We start from the raw sequence: 20,835 nt of genomic DNA on the forward strand, positions 1-20,835 counted from the left end.
GTCATCACTGTCATACAAACTGAGTGGGGTCGTAATGTTCCTCTTCAGGTTTTATGGTGAAACTGAGGAGAAGCTGAGGCAAATCTTCACAGAGGCAGCAAAAAGGTAACATTTACATGGTGCATGTAGGATTGATCACCACCTACTGGACAGGAGTGGTATTGTCATTGTTTCCCAAAAATAAAAAAGATGGATGTCATTAGGATTATATTGCCACTTTTTTTTACTTTTTTGTGCGTTTTATGATATTTTTGACTGTTGAAATTTTGTTGTAATATCTTGACTTTTTTCCTCATTACTAGTTTTTTTTTTTTTATACTATGATTTACTTTATGACATTATTCTTATAATTTATTGTCTTTTTTAGGGTGAAATGACTTCATTTTCATCATATTATATATTATATAATATTATATATGTTTGTTTTTTTCTTGTACCGGTAATACTATACACATTGTCTCGATGTTAAACGATATAGAAGTTTAATATTTTTGGAGTTCCCCTAGGCTCTGTTCTAATTACAACTTTATTTAGCATATTTATTTATTATCATATTTTCACTCTATTCGTAAAATTACTTTTATTCATACCAATAATACTAAACGTATTGTGAAGTTTTTAGAGTTCCCAAAGGCTCTGTTGGAATTAACTTTATTTTTTTTAAACATCTGTATTATTTGTGTAATATTCGGACATTTTTTGGCTAATATTAAAAAAAAAATTCATGAAATTACAATTTTTACACGGAATCCAGCAAAAATGCTGACGATTTTTGTGTTTTATTTTTTTGCCAGGACACCTTCCATCATCTTCATCGACGAGCTGGACGCTCTGTGTCCCAAGCGAGAGGGCGCGCAGAACGAGGTGGAGAAGCGAGTAGTGGCGTCCCTCTTGACTCTCATGGACGGGATCGGCTCCGTAAGTATCCTGTCAAGACCTGGCCCGACCCTTCACTTTTAACTTGTCCTCCCCACTGATGCTTTTAGGCTTGTACCGTGAGGACATTACTTGATGTTTGGCACACGTTGTGTTTGGGAATGCTTAAAACATCGTGGCAGCTCGCTGGATTCGACCCCCGCACACACTTTGAATAGAATCCTGTGAAGTAAATCACCTCGGGTCACCGCGACCGGACGGTTATCAGCTAGGAGGAGTTGTTTTCAGAGGTGCTGCGAGGCTTCCTGTCCAGAGGATCAAGGTTATGCACTTGATTGGTCTGTTGGACAAATCACTTCCTCCGCCTCCTCCATCATTCCTGCTTGCGTTACGGCTTACTGGGGAGGAATCTTAGTCAAAGGAGGAGAACTCATTATCGTCATTTAGCAAGCAGGACATTCAAACAATTAAATAGAAAAATAAAATAAAGTTCTATATTTATTAATTATCAGCATTTTGTATGCGGAGCCGCTTAATGATGAAGAAAATATTAATCACCATTATTTTGGTAATAATTGAAATCATGATTAGGACAATCTTTTTTATTTTTTTTTGATGCAAAACAAGAAAATTTAATTCACATGAAATTCTTTGAAACACTGTAATTAATGCAAATTCCTTTCGGATGAAACAGAATTGATTAAATTTGTTATTTTTAAATTTAAAAAAAGGTGCAAATGTTTAAATGTAAACAAAAATTAGTATTAATAATCTTTTCTTTTTTTACGATTATGCTCTTTTTGTAATTGTAGAGTGTAATAATTGAAATTGTAATTGAACGACGTTGTCAGGAGATCAGAGGAAAGATCAAAGAAAAGAAAGATGAAACAAAGTGAAATCCAGCACCAACCAGAAACCACCTACTACCCACAGTTACAAAACCAGAATCTTTCACCAACCCCAGAAATGTCTAAATTCCAACAAATTAGGGAGACCTCAAGAGACCAGAGGAGAGACTAAAGAATGGAAGGAAGATAGATGAAACAGAGTGAGATCCACAAACACCAGGAAAAAAAAAAGAGCAATGATGATGACATGTTGACTTGGTAAGACTGCTGCCGAATGAACAATACTGAACTCTCAAAAAAATTTATAATTGAATTTTGATTAATTGCTATTTTGCATCATAATGAGTTACATATCGTTTACAGAATGATGCATTTTGACACCTGCCTCTTATCGTTAATCCGTCATTTTTCAAGCCGAACCATACTGTAATCATTAATCTGTCAACATTCATCATCACTACATTTAAAAAAAATATATATATATTTTAGGATTTAAGGATTATTTTAGGATTAATTGACACAACCGGCTCAAATTAATTAAAATGAACTAAAATTCTATTTTAGTTTTTTTTTTTTTTTCCACAATGTCACCATTTAATCCTCATGCTCATCATTGTGTTTGTAAGTTCAAAATGGTTTCCGATTCTTTCCAGGAGGGCCACTCGGGACAGCTACTAGTCCTAGGGGCCACAAATCGGCCCCACGCACTTGACCCGGCATTGCGGCGACCTGGACGCTTTGACAAGGAGCTGGAGGTACCTACTAGAAAGCCAATTATGTTTTAGTTCTAGAGATGTAACCACAATATTGTCGTGAAGTGCAATGTTTTTTGGAGTTCCCCAAGGCTCTATTCTAAGTACCTGTAGTTTAACTATGTTCATTGTAAGGCCAATTGTGATGTAAATCTATTCTGTCCTGTGGTTTTTCTTTTTTAAGACAAAAAAAGGATGTGTAGGCAAGGTGATTTTTTTTTTTTTTGCCATAAATCTATTCTGATTTATACGTATAATGTTCCTGATTTATGTAGCTAGCGCTTCCAATTGTAGTGGGTACAACACAATCATGTGGTCGCTAACGCCAGTGCCCGCTGACAGGTCGGCGTTCCCGGTCCCGCCGAGCGTACCGACATTCTGCGCAAGCAGCTGAGCTCAGTCCCGTGCTCCGCCGCCTCCCAGGAAGTGGCGCGGCTGGCTGACGTCGCTCACGGCTACGTCGGCGCCGACCTCGCTGCTGTTTGCAAAGAAGCGGGTAAGGACGGTGACAAGTGCGTTTCATCGAATGACACATTTATTGTTAGAATTGTGAGACTTTTTCTGGTCCAATTGTGAAATAAAATTCAAATTTCACATCACTGTTCCGGCATGACGGCTAACAACCGTTAGTTACAATAATGAAAATATTTCGAACCGGTGTCATTTTAAATGACTTTTTTTGTGCAAGTGTAGTTAATTATCTGAGCACTGATCCATGTGTTGCCCGAGCTTTTTCTTGTTGTAGCGCCTCCAAACCACAATCATGACTCGTTGTCTTCAATTCCGCGTGTTGATATTAACCGAAAAGGAAGTCGGTCGGGGGTTTCCGTGGTATTCCAATCCCGAAGACAGAAACCGCCAAAACCACGTCCTCTTCCTCCTCCTCGTCCTCCACAACCCTTCGCACACCCAGATGACACACATACTGACTTGTTGTACGTGTATGCGCCTCTTGGGTGGTCCGAGCGCACGCTTCGAGCATCTAAGTGCGGCGAGCTGGACGTGACGGGCGGCTTTTTAAGGGAGAACATGGCAATCTGAATTTGGGTGAAGGTGCCGATACCGTAGAGCAATTCATTTCAGGATCTACGGAAACGAAGTAACGTTTTTAACGTCTATTCCTATCGAAAAATAAATAAATTAAAGTGTTTGTGCTGCAGCTGTGGTAGACTTAAACGTCTCCCTCTAGTGCACAAATATCATATTGCAGCAGTGTTGTAGAAAAAGAAAAAAAAGCTTCCTTTGATTTTGGACCAATTGCCAACAAATACAGTAGATGTTATCAAGTTGAAGACAAAAAAAAGAGAGAGTTACATCGAAATATGATATAACTTTAATAATGAATGTTGTTGAAGAAATTGAACCCCAAATTGTAAGCTGTCATGTGGTCTGCTGGATTCTTGTCGACCCTCTTGGCGTCCTGCTGGAACATGACTCATTTCCATGCGCGCGTGTGCGTGTGTACGTGCGCCTGTTTCGTTAGTGCCACATCCGGGCCCTGCTGTTTACAAGCCTCTGTAAACAGGGGAAGCCCACCATAACAAAAAAAAGCGGGCCTGTAAAATTGATTATGAGCAATAATAAACACAAAGATCCGCTTCTCTAACTTAACAACTAAGAGTAATTTACTTGCCCCCGCCCAAGTTATTTGGCTAACACGCTTCAGTTGAATCCCGCCGGAAAGCAAATTAAAAGGCAGATGCGTGCAGGAAAGTATGAAGGGAGAGCTTTTTGTTTGGCATAAATTGTGCACTCATGGACGGAAAACAATTCGATGGGAAATTCACAAATATTTGGAAAATGATGACAAAACAAAAGATGGAAAATGCAAGGAAGAAGAAGAAATTTAGCAAAATATCAGATGGAAAATAGGAAGTCATTGCAAAAATATTGGACCAAGTATAAAACTAATTTAAAGGAATATGTACATAATAACGGGATTATATGGCCTACGTGAATCAAAAATTACTAAAATGCAGGGATTTTTTGTCTTAAAAAAATGTTAGACAGAATATACACAAATATGAGCTTAGAAATACACAGACAATTGGGAAGTTGCTGGAATATTCCGTTTTTTTTATTCGACTAATTACGATCCTCAGGAATCCTCAAATGAAGTATAAAATACAAAAATACACTCATACAAACTAAATTTTTTAAATTTAAAAAACATCCAAAACACATCTATAAATAATTATGGAAATACTCTGTTCACCAAATACAAATAGAAAAATGTACATGCACAACAATACAAATGTATTAGATGAAACCCGCCTAACCCAAATTAAGACAATGGATGGAAATATTTGAAAAAATCAAAAAATATATCATCTCATTTCCTCCCAAAAATGTATAAATACCTTCTATTGTAAATGTTTTAAGTGTCGCAAAGACGTATTTTTACATTTGTAATGGGTTTTTTTATGCTAGAGCATACAAATGGCTTTGATGCAGCCTCTGAACTGAAGAGGACGCTTGAAGCAATGGTAGTTATTACACAAACGGCCAGCAGGTGGCAGCAGAGTATAAGAGATCAACCGGGGCCATGTTGCAAACAAGCTCATTTACTCACGGTTCTAAACAGATTTGTGAATAATGATTAAACTTAGCTATATTGTAATGCTAATTTCTACGAAACAGATAGAAATCTACTTTTTTCCCCTGATGAAACAAGAGACTCTAATCTTTCTTTTGGTAGGTTCCATGTTTTTATAGCAATAAAACACAATATTCTGTGGGCCTTGCAAAATCTGTCAAAATCCAGTCAAACAGCCGGGAGCGAAGGGGGTTGCTTCAGTGAAAATGGCTGTGAGTGCAAATAATATAATATAATAAACAAATCTTACACAACAAAGTTAATTGGCTAACGCACTTCAGTTTAAAGTGGTCGCAAAGCAAATTAAAAGGTAGACAAATGCCGGAAAATATGCAGCAAGAGTTTTGTGTGTTTGGCATAAATTGTGCACGGCAGGACCCCAAATGGCGCAAAAACGCCAGGCGGCCAGACCTTCTAAAGTACTTCTCTTTCAAACACGCTGGCAAAATCTCATGTAAACATCAGGCGAAGCTTTATGGGGGGGCCGACAAAAAACGCAAATGGTTTGCTTGTACTCCTTGACCCCGACACTTAATGCTCCCTCACTTTTGGCCGTGCGTGCGCATGTGCATGTATGAAGGTGAGAGAGAGACCGATCAAGTGTGTGTGTGTGTGTGTGTGTGTGTGTGTGTGTGTGTGCGCTCAAACTTGAACAGCACATTCTATTGCTGTGTTTCATCTGAGAGAGCAGCTGTTGTGGGTGCAGGTGCGGAGAGTGTTTTCCCGAAGCGCCAGCCAGTAATGAACATGTTACTGCGCTCGTGTGATGGCGTAACGGCCAAAGTATTCTGCAATTCTCCCGAGAGATGCTGTCCCGCAACTCGCTCTTGAGCAACGGGAACGTTGGATATTCAATTTTGAGCAATACTGTGGGCACAAGTCACAACTATTAGACAAGAGAAAAAATGTGGAGGTTTTTTTGATAGGTGGAAAATAAAAATAAAAAAAAATTAAAAATTGATAAATAATAAAATAAAATAAATAAATCAATAAATACATAAAATATGTATATATAAAAAAGTAAATACTAAAAGTTAATTGAAAATATTAACTAGGAAATTACCAAAACAAAACAAAATATTAGATGAAAAATACACAAATATTTGGAAAAATGACAAAAGCAATCGGGCAATCAGTAATGAGAATATTATACCACACATAGAAAAGTATTAAAAACAAAATATGGAAAACACATGAATGTTAAAAAAAATAGAAACATTAAAAAAGGCAATAACTTTTATATTAAACGAAACACACAATTATTGAAAAAATATATATCGGGAAAAACATAAAACTGTAGACAGGAAATAGAGAAGTATTAGAAATATTTTGAAAATATTAGATACAAGTACAAAATAAAAGTAAAAAATAAGATAAGTGTTAAACAAAAATTGAAGTATTAAGAAGACAATTCCGATAAGTACACATATATTAGGAAAAATAAAACAAAATATATGACAAAAAGGTCTTAGAAAAAATAGATGATGATTAAGAAAATGTTACCCAAGATTAGACAAAATATTAACATAAACATATTAATAAAATATAATATTAACATAAATATTGTGGAAAATTACTTAAGTACATCACAAAATTAACAAAAAATATTAGATAAGAAATAGAAATAAAAAGAAAAATACTAAATGAAAAATATTGGATGAGTAGGGGAGTATGTGGCATCAAGAGAAGCATTAGAAATATTTGGAAAATTATTAGATAAAAGTACAAAAATATTAAGTAAAAAATAAAATAAGTGTTCTAGACAAAAAATGGAGAAATTTACAAGTACACAAACAGTACATTAGAAAAAAGAAATAAAATCTATGACAAAAAGGTTTTAGAAAAAAATAGATTAGGAAAACGTTACTCAAAATTAAACAAAATATGAATCTAAAAATATAATATTAACATAAATACTGTGGGAAATTACTTAACTACTGGACACAATTAATAAAAAAATATTAGATGAGAAATAGAAATGAAAAGAAAATACTGGATGAGTGTTTGTATCTTTGTTAATCGATCTATATCAGCGACATGCAGTGATAGGCAGAACAATTATTTCCTCTTCCACTAGATGGCGGAAGGTTCCATTGACTTGTGTATCCTGTTGTCATTTATATAACTGAATAATTGGCAAAATGTTGAACCACATTTCGCACTCAGCAAATTGCCACGAGATCATCGTTACTTCACTTGATATACTTTTGGAGACTTTTTTTTTTTTTTCTGGTTGTGTGCTGTGAGATTTTTCTAATATCGAATTAAGTGCCTTGGCCTTTACTGGTGGATGAGCGCAGCTTTTGACTGTCACCTTTTACTGGTGGCTAATCCTTGTAATGCTTGTGACAAGACTCGAGGAGAAGCAGCCTGACATGAGACGGCAAACGAGCTTGACGGACGCCCGCGGGGCAGCGCAAACTTGTTTCAGCAATGCGATTCCAACATTTTTGGCTTCAGGGAGCTTCTCTCTCCTGAGTGCTTTTGGCCCATTCCGAGCACACGTTGGGCTTGGTTATGAAAACATCCGATGGGAAGGAAGACAGGCAGGGGGGGAAAAAAAAGGGAGGGGGAAAAGCGAGCGAGGCAACACAACACGCTTTAATTTGAACCTTATGCGGACTCCCAATTGTTTGCAGAGATGGAGAAGGGATCGCAATATTCAAGAATGGACATTTGCAAAACAAGTGGCCCCGCCATGAAAGTGCGGTTTCATAATATTCAACTTCCAATGAAAAGAGGGCTGTTCACTTTTGTGGTATTGCTGTAGTTGGAAATAATAATAAAAAATGTATTTAGCAAATATGCAATAGTAAACCAAAAAATTAAATAAAACAATTAAGAAAAAAGTGAAAAATACCTCAACAAAAAATATTAAATGAACAATACACTAATTGTAGAAACAAATATAGAAAATAGACTAATACACAAAAAGGCAAAAAAATGGGAAAATCTTTAAATAAAAAAAACGCAACAGTAAAACACAATTTAACTGACAAATGTATTGAATGAAAAGTACCTAAATATTACAAATACTAAGATACACCAATTTTAAACTATATTAGAAAATAATAACAAAACGTTATTATAGGCAAGAAGTATAAAAACATTAAGAAAAATAGGACAAAAAATATCACATATTTATATATTTAGCCAAAAGTTCAAATACAATATTATGATGGGAAAAAATTGCCAAAATATTAGATAATAATAGAGTGAAAATTATTTAAAAAAGATACCACCAAGAGCAACCTTTAAATATTTGAAAAAGTGCAAAACTAGTACAAATCAAAGCCACAAATAATAGATCAAATATATTAGAAGACAAATGGCGATTTAGAGCCAAACCAAAAGGACATTGGCCCTCCGTCGCTTTTGTGGCGGCTCGGTTCAGCAAGCGTCGGATGTAACCGGCAGTTTTCACTGTGACAAAAGGTCACCGTTATACCATCGCCATGGCAACTGCACGTACAGCTCAGGAGGTTTTCAGAGAAAGTCGGTCATTTCCAGGAAAAGTGTCGAGAAATATATTACTCTCCAAGACCTTGGACTTGTTGACCTTTTAAGTGTCTTCTAACACAGCCGTCGTTGCAGGATGTCAATGAAAATACCTAATAGAAGTCCTTCTGTCATCAATATTTATTGCAAGTTGGCATCCCTCTGTTAACAAAAGCTGTACCTAAAATATCCCAACGTGTGTCGTGGTAGAATAATAAAAAAAAACACAATTTTACAAGTTTTTGAACAAATGCCAAATATTAGATAAACACGACACAAGAATCTGGAAAAATACCACCATATTAAAAACCAATAAATGTATACAGTAGGGTTATTATAGTTTTGAAACTCAAATTTGAGTTAGTTTTTATTTCGTTTTGAGGTTGTTGTTTTTTTGTTAGTTTTAATTCGTTTTCAGGGGGGTTCTCTTAGTTTTTATTAGTTTCAGTATAATTTTTTTTAAGTGTATTGCTTGTGCGCAATATTTAATAAACACCATGGTAAAATTAAAAAAGTAACTAATTTCTTACCTAGCGTTGCATTTCAGCTGAGTTAAATGGAAAAAAACAGGCGAGGCGAGCCATTGGAGCTAAAAGTCAAGCACGCTGAATTGTCGCCAAGGCGCGACTTCATCTGAAGGTGCTTTTCTATTGGCTGCTGCTAGATGACGTCACTTCTGTGTGACATATTTTCAAACGTCCTTATTCTGGTTAATGTAGAAATAAATATACTTAAAATCATGTTTAAAATCATCCCCAACGGCAACATGCATTGACTTAATTATCAAAGACTAAAACGAAGGACATTTTCGTTATGCTTATAGTTAGTTTTGTAAACATAAAAGGTAGTTTAAGTTAGTTTTCCTTTTTTTTAAAAGCATTTTCGTTTTTATTTTATTTCGTTAACGCAAATTATTATCTTTTTTTTTGTTTTTTGTTTTTTGTTAGTTTTCAGCCGGGAGCGAAAATTAAAATAAAAGAATAGTGGAAGAACAATAATTAGATGGAAAATACACAAATATCAAAATTATGAAAAACAAATACGAAAACTATTGGTGAACATGTGAAAAATCTAGTTAGTTTTAAAAATATTAGAACATTTTAAAAATGTTCGACAAAAATATCGCAGCGTTAAATTCCCAAGTATATATATTTAAAAAATCACCAAATATTACTAAAAATTTAAAATTGACAGATTAGATGAAAAGTACACATTGGTGATTAAAAAAAAAAAAGATTAGTAAATAACACAAAATAGTAGACCAAAAATAAAAAATATAATACTAATTTTTACAATTGATAATCAATCTTTTAACCCCCAGATTGCCTCATGGATTGGCGTCTTTCTCTGGACAGGGTTCCCGCGGGATCTAAAAAAAAGTCTAAAATTCAAAAACCTTATTTTTAGACCTTAAATGTCTTGAAAAATACCCCAAATTTTATTTACCCAAGTCTTAAAATTTACATCCGCTCCGTCCATTCCGAAAAAAAGTAACAACATGCGTGTGCTGTCTGTGCGAAAATGTCATATGTGGACTGCTGCATGCACTGTTGTCACAATAAAGCTGTCCTGACAGCTGAAATATGTACCGGTATGTACTTTTATTTTGTAGGTACCACATGAAGCGTTAATTTAATCTTCGTGAGACAGGACAATTGTCCAAAGCTAACTTGGCTCTCAGTGAAGTTGGTCTAAAAATGTTCTCCTAATGGTCTAAAAAAAAAAGGTACAAAATGTAACTTAGTGATTCCTGCAAGAACCCTGCTGGAACAATTTTCAGCTTTTGTTTGTGACCCCAACATCCTCTGTGGGGCGGAGGCTGCCGTTGAGGGGGGGGGCAGTTAGCGCACATGTTGCACGTTGCGGCCGGTGCGCCGCATCTCCCGCCTCACCCCGGCTTCCTTCCACATCCTGCCTCGCCAGCTCGCTTCCACTCGGACCAGATGTTTGTTTGTGTTTTTGCTGCAAGCTAAGCAATTATTAGCGAAGTTGTCGCTAGTTCAGCGATACTCGATAGGAAGAACCACGCTACAAAACCTGCGTTCATTGTGTTTCTTGCGGTTTCGCTCACCTCAAGATGGAAAATCTAAACAGGATGCACCCCCAACCCCCCCCCCCCCCCCCACCACCTCCAACACCACCCCCCCCCATATGTCTTGACGCTGGCTCCCGTCCCGTCCGGACCACTTCAACATTTGCCACACCGAGAAGCCCTCTGGCTCCGAGCAGGAAGGCGCGCACATGCGCTGGAAACGGTTGTCGCTAATATACGGTTAGCCAACTGTGGGGTTGGAAACGCAGTTGCGGGATGGCTTTGGAACTACTAATCATTGCGTTGCATTGAGTTATAAAACAAGCCTTCCTTCTTTAGTTTCCTTTCCTTATCTCGCATTGTTTCTTGTTGGTTTCGTACCAACCGGCGGTGGGCCGGCAAGGCCTTCTCTGCTCGTCTAAACTGTCACAGGAAAAGGCAGCTCGCTAAATATTTTACTTGAAATTGTAGTCATCTGTATGACACCATTCGATGACTTGAAATAGAATTCAAACGAGCGCGAATGATTTAGTGACAAGCGAACGTGTGATATATTGCGAAAGATTCCCCAGATCGTACGCGTTTGCCCACATCCTGTCAGGGCCGGCGAACGGAGCGTTTTTCTCGTTTGTTTTTCGAGCCTTTCTTGGAAGCGTAGAGCCCGAACTTTGCGAGCCAGGCGGCTTGGCGAGAGCTCAGGTATGTAACCTGGCAAATCCGTCGTGCTCCGCATCAAACTGAGAAGCGAGTGGCATACGAAATAAATAAAGTTCAGGCCAGAAGACGGGCTGTTTTAAGTGCCGGCGGAAGTTTGCTTTGCACCACACAATGATATACCATTATAGTGCTAGCTAGCTCGTGTGACAACAAATAGCAAACAAAAAGATGATGCCCACCTAAACATGGTTATAATTGTGGGAATGCTTCTTCACACTTTTTTTGCCGTACAACAACTTCCGATTTACACCGTTCAAATTTCAACTTGCTTCAAAAATTCACGCCTCCAGTATGTGCACACAATTTGACGTTACCTTATCAACTTTTCCCCATTCATTTTCAATGGGACTGACATTGAACTTTTTCTAAGTATCACTTTCCACGCCCACTTTCATACATATAACTTAACATCATGATCAGGCGTCTGACACTGCTCGGTGGCACAGTTGGTAAAGTGCATCATTTCATCATTTATCTCTCAATGTACTTCATAAGCATTCAAATCTATTACCATTTGAGCTTTCAGCATTCCCACGCGATTTCTCCAGAAATTGCACTTAGTCCAGTTTAGACAAACGATGATCTCAAAACACTTTTCAAGATCATTTCATAAAATGCGCGAAAACACTTAATAGGTTTGAGGTGTTTTTGGCCAACAGCAGGAAACTGGTTCAACAGAACGTACCACACACCTGTGAGGTGCAGGGACTATCTTGGCAAAGGAGAAGTGCGCACTAACAGATTGTGAGCAATATTTCAGTGAAATATACTTTTTTTGTTCATAGGTGGTAAGGTCAATCGGGAAAAATGGGAGTGCAAAGTCAAATAAAAAGTCAAATGCTTAACGTGTTTGAACTCAGTTGCTAGCCAAAAAAGCAGCACTTGCTGAAGCAAGTTGGCATAGTTCCATTATTGTCGTTTTCATTTAGTTTTCAGCTCCAGTTTCATATGACATAAATTGTAGTATATGGGTGATACTGCTGTTTAATATTACTTGAATTTGGTCTGCAACAAATGATCCTTTCAATAATTGATTGCATTTTTTTTTAATTTTAATTAATGTTTTTTTATTTTTATTCCTTTATTCAAAAAGTGGACATTACGTCAAACTGACAGTGCAGAAAATTCACAAATTAATTATAATTTATTTCCTGGTTTGGTCTGTAACATGTCAAAAACTTGGCAAAAATGTTGACAATTGTTCTCCAACGTAAAAGCAAATGTTTGCAAATGCCTTGTATTAAAAAAAAAAAAACCCCCGGTTGTGTTTTCATGGAGGACTACATAACTTGAGAATATTTCCTGTTCTGTGGCTGAAATTTGTAAGATTTGGACAATTTCAAGCAAAACATTGATAATCAATTTGTTGTTGCGTAAACGTTGTACCTCCAACAACAAGGCATGCGACGCGTCGACCCGGTTGACCTCAAACGCGTATGATTGATCGAATGTTGCTGCAATCACCTCCCAAATTTCCTTATGTGTGCGAAAGCATGGTCTCGTCTTTAAAACCTCACAATCCATCCGCAACGTCGGCTTCATAGCAACCGCGGAATATCATAAATATCCAAACGCGCTGACGTTTTATGCCGGGGCGATAAATACCGCACTATCCCAGACTTTGAGCTTTAAATAGTTCCACCGTGAAACGAACAGAACATTCCTTCTGTCCGCCGTGAATGTTTGGAATAACTTCTCCCGCTTTTAGGCCATTATCCGGCCAGGAGCCGTCTCTTTTGTGCTAATAAACACCCCCTTTCCCTGCAAATAAATACGCTCTTTCTTCCCGACATCCTCTGCTTTTGTGCGTGGAAACTCTCTCGACGCCTCGCGAGCTCCTCCTTAAGCGGCTTCCCGTGACTTCTTTTGTGAGGCCAACAAAGGCTGAGTTTTGATAGTGACACATCAATGTTTTTGCCCGTCTCCTTCCTGGCTTTAATGCTGATGTCTCCTATTCAAACCTCACGCAATTCTGTCAAAAAAAAAAAGGGGGGGGGGTGGGAATTAGATTTCATTTGGTTTGCATTTGCCCGGCGTGTACGGTCGCATCGCGCAGCAGCAGCCCGAATGCTTTTGAGTTTAAATTGGATCAAAAGTTGGAGCCGGGATGAAACCTCCTTGAGTCACAGCGTCGTAAACAAGTCCCACTTCCTTGCCCGCTTGCCTTTACTTTGGCAAATAAATGTCCCACTTTATTCCAAGGCAACAATTCAAACCTTTTTACCCGACCCAGTGTTTGCTTTTAATTATCAGTCCTGTTTATAGATATATAAGAGATGCGCATTACTAAAAGCTCTACATTGACTCCCAGTCAGCTGTAGAATTGATTTTCAACTTCTTCTGCCGATCTATAAATCACTGAAGGGTTTGAATGCATTAAGGAATTGCTCATTTCTGCAGAAAATTGCGTGGGAACGCTGAATGCTAAGATTTGAATGCATGTGTTTATGAAGTCAATTGAAAGATAAATTATGTGATTATGTGTACAAAAAAAAATGTATACGTAGTTGTGACAAATCAATAAATAGAAAACTTGAACCGCAATCTGTCTAAGGTGGGCTTTAATCATTTCAGAGAAATTATAATCCATTTCCTGATATGATAGTCGGTTGGCATCGAACCATCGAATGTACAAAATGGCGCAGTATCAGAGAGCTAGTAATGATGATCACTCGTATGTACGGAAGTGGGCGTGGAAAAGGGGGTACTTAGAAAAAGTCAGTTCCATTGAAAATGAATGGAGAAAAGTTTATGTTTAATGTTAAATTGTGCGAATACTGTAAGTAATGTGGAATCAGACGATATATATACCCAGGAAGTTGAAAATTGAACGGTGTAAATCAGATGTGTTACATGCGAGTTTTTGCACTGTAAAAAAAGTGAGGAGAATAAGATGCTATAATAATCGCATTGAATAAAGGTAAAAAAAAAAACAACATTGTTAAAAATAAATCCAGTAGGGATCTAAGGTCTGCAGTCCCAGGTAAATTAGTGGAACCCAGAAATCAAAGCAAACATCGTGAAGCAGCACTTAGCTGTTATGCTGCACAGAAATGGAATAAGCTGCCAATAGAATTCAAGTGTAATTATCTGGTTGGTGCTGGATTTCACTTTCCTTTCTGTTCTTTGATCCTTCCTCGGGTCTCGTGACAACCTCACGACTCTAGCTGGATTCTGAAGTATTCGGTTTAGGTGAACGGTATGGGATTTTTAATAGGTTTTAGGTGAACTAATGAGTATGCACGCACACATGCACACACACACATTCACACGCACATGCACATACTCACCCGCATACAAATTAAAAAATAATTATTACAAAAGAGAGCAATGGTAATGACATGTCAAATGGGTAAAATTACAGAATGAACAATACTGAGCTGTCAATATATATATATATATTTTTAAATTCAAGTGTAAATGCTTTTAAATGAAAGTTAAAAGATGGGATTTTTCTATACCTATGATTTTTTAAAATAATTTTCTCCCAAATATTTGCGTTTAAAAAAAAAAGAAGTAATTTTAGCAAGCTACTTTTTCATTTCTTTACTTTGCTTTTTAATGTCTTGAATTATTTTGTTTGGAAATGCTTTTAAATGTACTTTTGATTACGTGACGCACATTGAACGACCTTGCGTACGAAATTCTCAATCTAAATAAGGCTTGCCTTGCTTTGCCTATTGTGAAGGATATCGTTCTGCTCCTTGTCAGAGCCCAACTGCAAGTTGTGCAAACAGGACTGGAACATTGAACAGTTGGCAATACGTAACGCACATGCCAGAAAACTGTCACTGCAGTGGCATGTACAAACTTTTAGAAAAGTTCAAATTAAGCTAACATGTTATGGTTATAGTGCATTTTGAGACGATCCTGAAATTTCACCCGAAAGTGACATTTCCCCACCTTGTTGCTCTCTGTTCTGTAACACAACCCCCGAAATGAAACGTCTGAAGCAGAATCTACATGCAATAGATTTGACACCTAAAGTGTCCTTTCTGCAGGTTTAAACGCGCTGAGACGAGCGATCGGCGCCTCCGACAATCCGTCAGACCAGCAGCTGACGGGCAAAGTGACGGTCACTCTCTCCGACCTGCAATGGGCCATGTCGGTGGTGAAGCCCAGTGCCATGAGGGAGGTCTCCGTCGACGTGCCCAAGGTAGAGTAAGCCCAGGAAGCCTTCCGTGTAAAGTGGAATGCAAGTCAACAATTGATATTGCATTTGTGGAATAAGAAGTAAGCTGATTATAATTCACCAGTTTTTAAGGTTTAGTCATGTGACGTTGGCAGTGCGAGCCCGAGGGTGCTTTGACATCAGTATCGGTCAACAGTAGGGGGCGGTGCAGGATAAAAAGACCTGAGATGGATGAAACCGGTCTGGTTTCACCGACTTAATTCTTAATCCATGAACGCACAACACACTTTATTAAGACTGTTACGATACAGTATCGCAACCAACATTTTTTATTGCATCTTCCTTTTGTTACATTGCCCCCCTTTTCATAGAAGCCCAGAACTTCTTTTTTTTTTTGGGCTCAAAAATGGCTCCTGAAAATACATGCACAGTATATTTCATTTTAAAGCGCAGTTTCAAATGACTTTGGCATACTACCAGGAGCATATTGCTAGCTAGCGAAGATGTTCGCCAGCTGAAGGCTGAGCTGGACTCTTTTTCTTTATAGAGTAGCTTGTGACTAGAGCACAAGTAGTAACATTTCCTATCACTTATCCACTATTGTATTTTCAATGTGGAAACTTGGTACACTTCGGTACTGTTTTGAAAAAATTGAAATACAAATTCTTGGGTTTTGTTTGTTTTTGTTTTTTTGCTAACTGTCCGCAAGCCACCCAAAACACTTTTGTGTCTCGAGTCCCGACCCACATGTTGAGAACCACTGCTCAAAGGTCAGATTGAAGATCCTTTTTTTTCAGCAAGCCTCCTCCAACTGTGCGGTAATCACCAGAGTGAAATGTGGCTACTGCTAATGCTAACGCAGCTAAGTGCAATGAAGCGGGCGGAACATTGCTAGCACTACTAAAAACCCTAAAATTGTAGACCCTCCATGTTCTTTCAGTTCGGCAGTTATGAGAGCATTTCAGCTCCACGTTTGAGGTGGAAAAGGTGAATTTTTCAGCGGCTAGGTAACTTTGACAGACAAAAACAAAACATTGAATTAGCAAAACGGAACTGCTTATGCTAACGCAGCTAGGTGTGGCGAAGCAGAAGAAACATTGCTAGCACTACTAAAACCCCTAATATTGTAAACCCTCCATGTTCGTTCAGTTAAGCAGTTATGAGAGCATTTCGGCTCCCCGTTAAAAATGTGGAAAAGGTGAATTTTTCAGTGGCTAGCTAGCTTTCACAGACAAAAACAAAACATCGAATTAGCAACCAATAGCGAACTAGCGACTATGCAGGGAGATGAGTGCCCTATGGAGACTTTCCCTCAACCACTTCAATGAATCCGTCAAATTTGATAGCATAATTGATACCCAACGCCACAAGATGACCTTAAATCACTCAAAGAGTAGCCTGGCCTCCCTTTTTGCTCTCAAATACCTTCACTTCTCCTTATAAAAAAAAAGTTAGCCGGAGTGTAAATAACCTCTCCTCAAAGAAAAAGGGGGAATGAGGAGGAAGGGGCTTGGGGGGGGGGGGGGGGGTGGACAGTGGCAAGACGCAGGATGTTTTGACATTGCAAGTGTAGGACATAATGGACAGGAAGAAGGTTAGCGTCATTTTCTGTTGGTAATTGAAAGCAGATGGGCTCAGCGACGGTTCATGCCAGACGCCAACCAAAAAAAAAACAACAACATGAAAATGAAGACGATATGTCCGTCTTATCTTCTTTGCCACACTCTGCACATCCAGCGATGTTCACTCCTTGCGGCCAGTTCCTGGAACTGGAAAGTGACCCCCCCCCCCCTTCCCCCCAACCCCCCGCCCCAAATCAACCTTCCTCCTTGGCAGCTCAGCTGAAAAGCTAGCCACAGAGCCCCGGACTTGATTATATCCACATGAGTGCAAACATTTGTTTCTAATCCCTTTTATATAAGAAACTTCCAGCGGAGGCCGGATGAATGCGTGCCCCGAGTTCCTCGGAAGGCCTCGCCAATCACGGACGCAAACTTGCACATCGATATTGTTTTACTCATTTTATGAGAAGTTACCTCATCTTTTTTTCCTCGTACTAACTCGCGATGAATTCAGCGACATCATTTTTGACTGAGGACAGCGCAGCGGCCTAGCGGTTAGCAGCACATCTGCCTCGCAGTCGAGAAGTTCTTGGTTCAATTCCCGGCTCATGCTCTCCTGTTTGGCATTTGCATGTTTCCTTCGCACATTACCAAAAACCTACGTAGGTTTATTCAAGACTCTAAAGTGAATTTCAGTATGTTTCATGTGATTGACTGGCGACCAATCCAGGGTGTACCCCGCCTTTCCTCCGGCGCAATAGAAAATGGCAGCCAATGGGAATGCTTGTTGTGAGATGCATTTTCATTGGTTGTTTAGTGACATAAAAACATTGGAAAAATTGCAAGCATAAAATTGATATAAAACAGTAAATGTGCATTGTGTTTCTTTAGGAGGCGGGGCCTAATCAGGTGGGTTATGACGTAGGTGAGTCTTGCCTCACAAGTAAACGTGCTGCGTTCGAACACGGGGTGTGAAACGATTCAAGGACTGTTCCGTTTGAAAGTGGAACAATTCCATTCGGTTGGATTCCTGATTTGATTTGATATGGTTCTCGGTTTGAGAGGGTACGATGCATCTAATTTTTTTGTTGCTATTTTAACATCGAGATATACGTTTCTCTCCAATAAAATTATATGCGTATCTAGATATATTTCAAAATTCACCGATTTGAAGCGGTTCGATTCAACACAATTTTTGCAGTTCAAACCATTTTTTGTTACACCGTTATTCAACTCGTATAAAAACGAATGTTCAAGAAGATTTGATTTTAAAAAATTATATCGCGGGGGAATAATGTACATTTAACAGGACATGCAAATAGTAAGAATCTCACATATGTTCAAACAAATGGAGATGTCGTGTCATCATTTGCATACAAGAGCTGCTTCATTCTGGCTTTTAAACTTATTTCTCCCTTTCTGAGCCCATCAAAGCGCCAGCAACTCTTGTAAAGTTCAGAAAACAACAGTAAAAGATAATAAGTGGGTCTTCAAACTAAACAAAAAAAAAAGCCTTCGAGCCAGCGAACGAGGTGTGAGTCAAAGCATCGACCTTGTAATTCCACAAACGTGACTAAAGCGCCCTCGCAATAAATGGTTGCGTGCCGGCCGTGCAACCGTTAAAATCTTCAGAGCAAGAATGCCACGCAAAGCCTCGAGACGAGTGATTTGCGTTTCGCTGAGTAACGCGTGGCGGGGGCCGACGCACGCCAGCTTTTCGTCGTAAAAAACCGACATGCAATGTGGGCTGGCAGTCCGCTGCACCTGTGCTGGCAGAGCAAATGCAGTTTCTGTGCCAGTAGGTGGCAGCAGAGGGAACGTGTTGATACAATTCAATACTAGAGGAAATTGGCACAATATGGGGAGAATTTTTTTTTTAACTCATTTGCTCCCAAAAACGTATAAATACATTCTATTTAAAATATTACCATGCTCCCAAAGACATATTTATACTTTTTTTTAAATTTATGTTTTTTATGCTAGAGCATACAGAAAGCTTTGATGCAGCCTCTGAACTGAAGAGAGTGGTTGAAGCAGGTGGCAGCAGAGTATAAGAGACCAGCCATGTTGCAAAAAAAGCTATTTTCTCCAGTGTTTTAAACCGATTTGTGAATAATGATGAAACTTAGCTATATTCTAATGCTAATTGCTGCAGAACAGAAATAGATACAAATATACTTCTTTTTTTTCCTGATGAAAGAAGAGACTCATTATAGATGTTTTTTTCCCAATGCATTCATTATTACACAATTGTAGTATCGTGATACTAATACGATTGTTGAATCATGTATCAAGCAGATTTTTTTCAATCTATTGATTGTCACAAAATTGCTGTATCGTGATAATATTGGCATTGTTTGAAATGTATCGTTGACGGTTTTCTTCCAAAAGTATTGATTGTCGTACAAGTCAGGTTTGCATCCAATTGTTTAGAATCTTTAAAGAGAATTTACTGAAAATGCACAAAACGGACATGCGACTTGCGCGCTATACACCATAAAGATGTGATCCACCAGTAATTTCAAAGAAGAAGAAGACGACCAGGAAGCGATTGCGCCGTGCGATAACATCATATGACTTTTCTTTTGTAATTTTTGATAAGCCGTAGCGCTTCTTTGCTGTTTTCCATCTAAAATGGCATGAATATTTGCTTCTTTAATTAATTCCAAAAAGATTTCCGTTTCGTCGTCCCCCCCAAACATACCTTACTTTATCGTCCGACATCGCTTTGGAACTACAAACGTACGTGTGCTGTAATATCCTGTCAAAACGTGCGACGTCTATCCGGCCTTACCAGCGGTTATTCGCAAAACCCGTTTCCATAGCCCAAATTCGCATTTTTCTTTTTTTGATATGCTTCCAAATCCACCCCGTCTAAGCGTAAAAACTTTTTGGCGAATTTTGGACCCTTTTTTCACATTTCTAGCGTTTCCATTCAGTTGTATTTTCGTATTTCTTGTAAATTCGAATAAAAATGGGTGGATGCCACCCCACTATAATCGCTGTGAGGATGTTATTGCATGCTTGTTCAAATATTGCTTCATTGTATGATGTATTATAGTATATGAAATTATCTATTGATTATAGCACCCTTGCTATATGATGATACTATCAATATGGTTTTGATATTGATGGATAGTTGATGTTTTTTCTTGATATTGATTATTGCACAATCGCTTTTATCCTGATAGCGGTGGTATCACGGGAAAAATAAAGATTGATATTTTGGTGTGCCATAAATGGTTTATCTTCTTTTGTATTGATGATTGCTTTATGGTGATACTGTTGCTATCATTCATCGCAGTATGTCTGCTTTTTTTACGCCTTTGTTTTTCATTTCTTTCAATCCCGGCTGTCTAAACAAGCATTCTGGCTTTCCGGCCTATCTCTCTCTCTCATCCTCTTCTCCCCCTCCTTCTCCTTCCGCCCGTTCCTCCCCCCTCGCTCGGCGCTGTCCATAAATTGCTTGGTATTTACAGTATGTGGCCAGACGCCAGGTTTCCATTAGGTGCTCCGTTCCCCGGAGACGGCGCCGGTGGCCTGGGATGTGTTACCTCTGTCGGGAGAGGGGGGTTATGGAGGGTGTTGCTGGGGCTGGTTTGGAGGGGGGGGGGGGTGATTGCGGGACAAGCAAAAAGACAGTCAAAGACATGGAGGAATTCAAAGTTAAAATTACAAGGAACAGGAGATGACTTGATAAAGACTGTCAACAACATTACAATTTTTAGCTGTCATATAGCAAGGAAGTTAGCTGCTGTATACTAAAACAAGCGACAACAAAAGTGCATAAGAACACATAGAAATGTATAATTGCTTATGTTC

The 20,835-nt window shown here is 38.5% G+C and overlaps 1 protein-coding gene across 1 annotated transcript in view; it reads left to right on the forward strand.

Moving 5' to 3' along the window:
* The window catches only part of afg2a (AAA ATPase AFG2A), a 105,198-nt gene that overhangs the window by 4,154 nt on the left and 80,209 nt on the right, over positions 1-20,835 (forward strand). Inside the window, exons 7-11 of the mRNA XM_086085669.1 lie at positions 49-105; positions 795-918; positions 2,378-2,479; positions 2,819-2,972; positions 15,321-15,475. Of these exons, the coding sequence (XP_085941795.1) occupies positions 49-105; positions 795-918; positions 2,378-2,479; positions 2,819-2,972; positions 15,321-15,475 (592 nt within the window). The remainder of the gene's footprint in view (positions 1-48; positions 106-794; positions 919-2,377; positions 2,480-2,818; positions 2,973-15,320; positions 15,476-20,835) is intronic.

The sequence above is a fragment of the Leptonotus elevatus genome, chromosome 9, assembly GCF_054856555.1.
Source record: "Leptonotus elevatus isolate MCC_2025b chromosome 9, RoL_Lele_1.0, whole genome shotgun sequence".
Classification (NCBI taxonomy): Eukaryota; Metazoa; Chordata; class Actinopteri; order Syngnathiformes; family Syngnathidae; genus Leptonotus; species Leptonotus elevatus.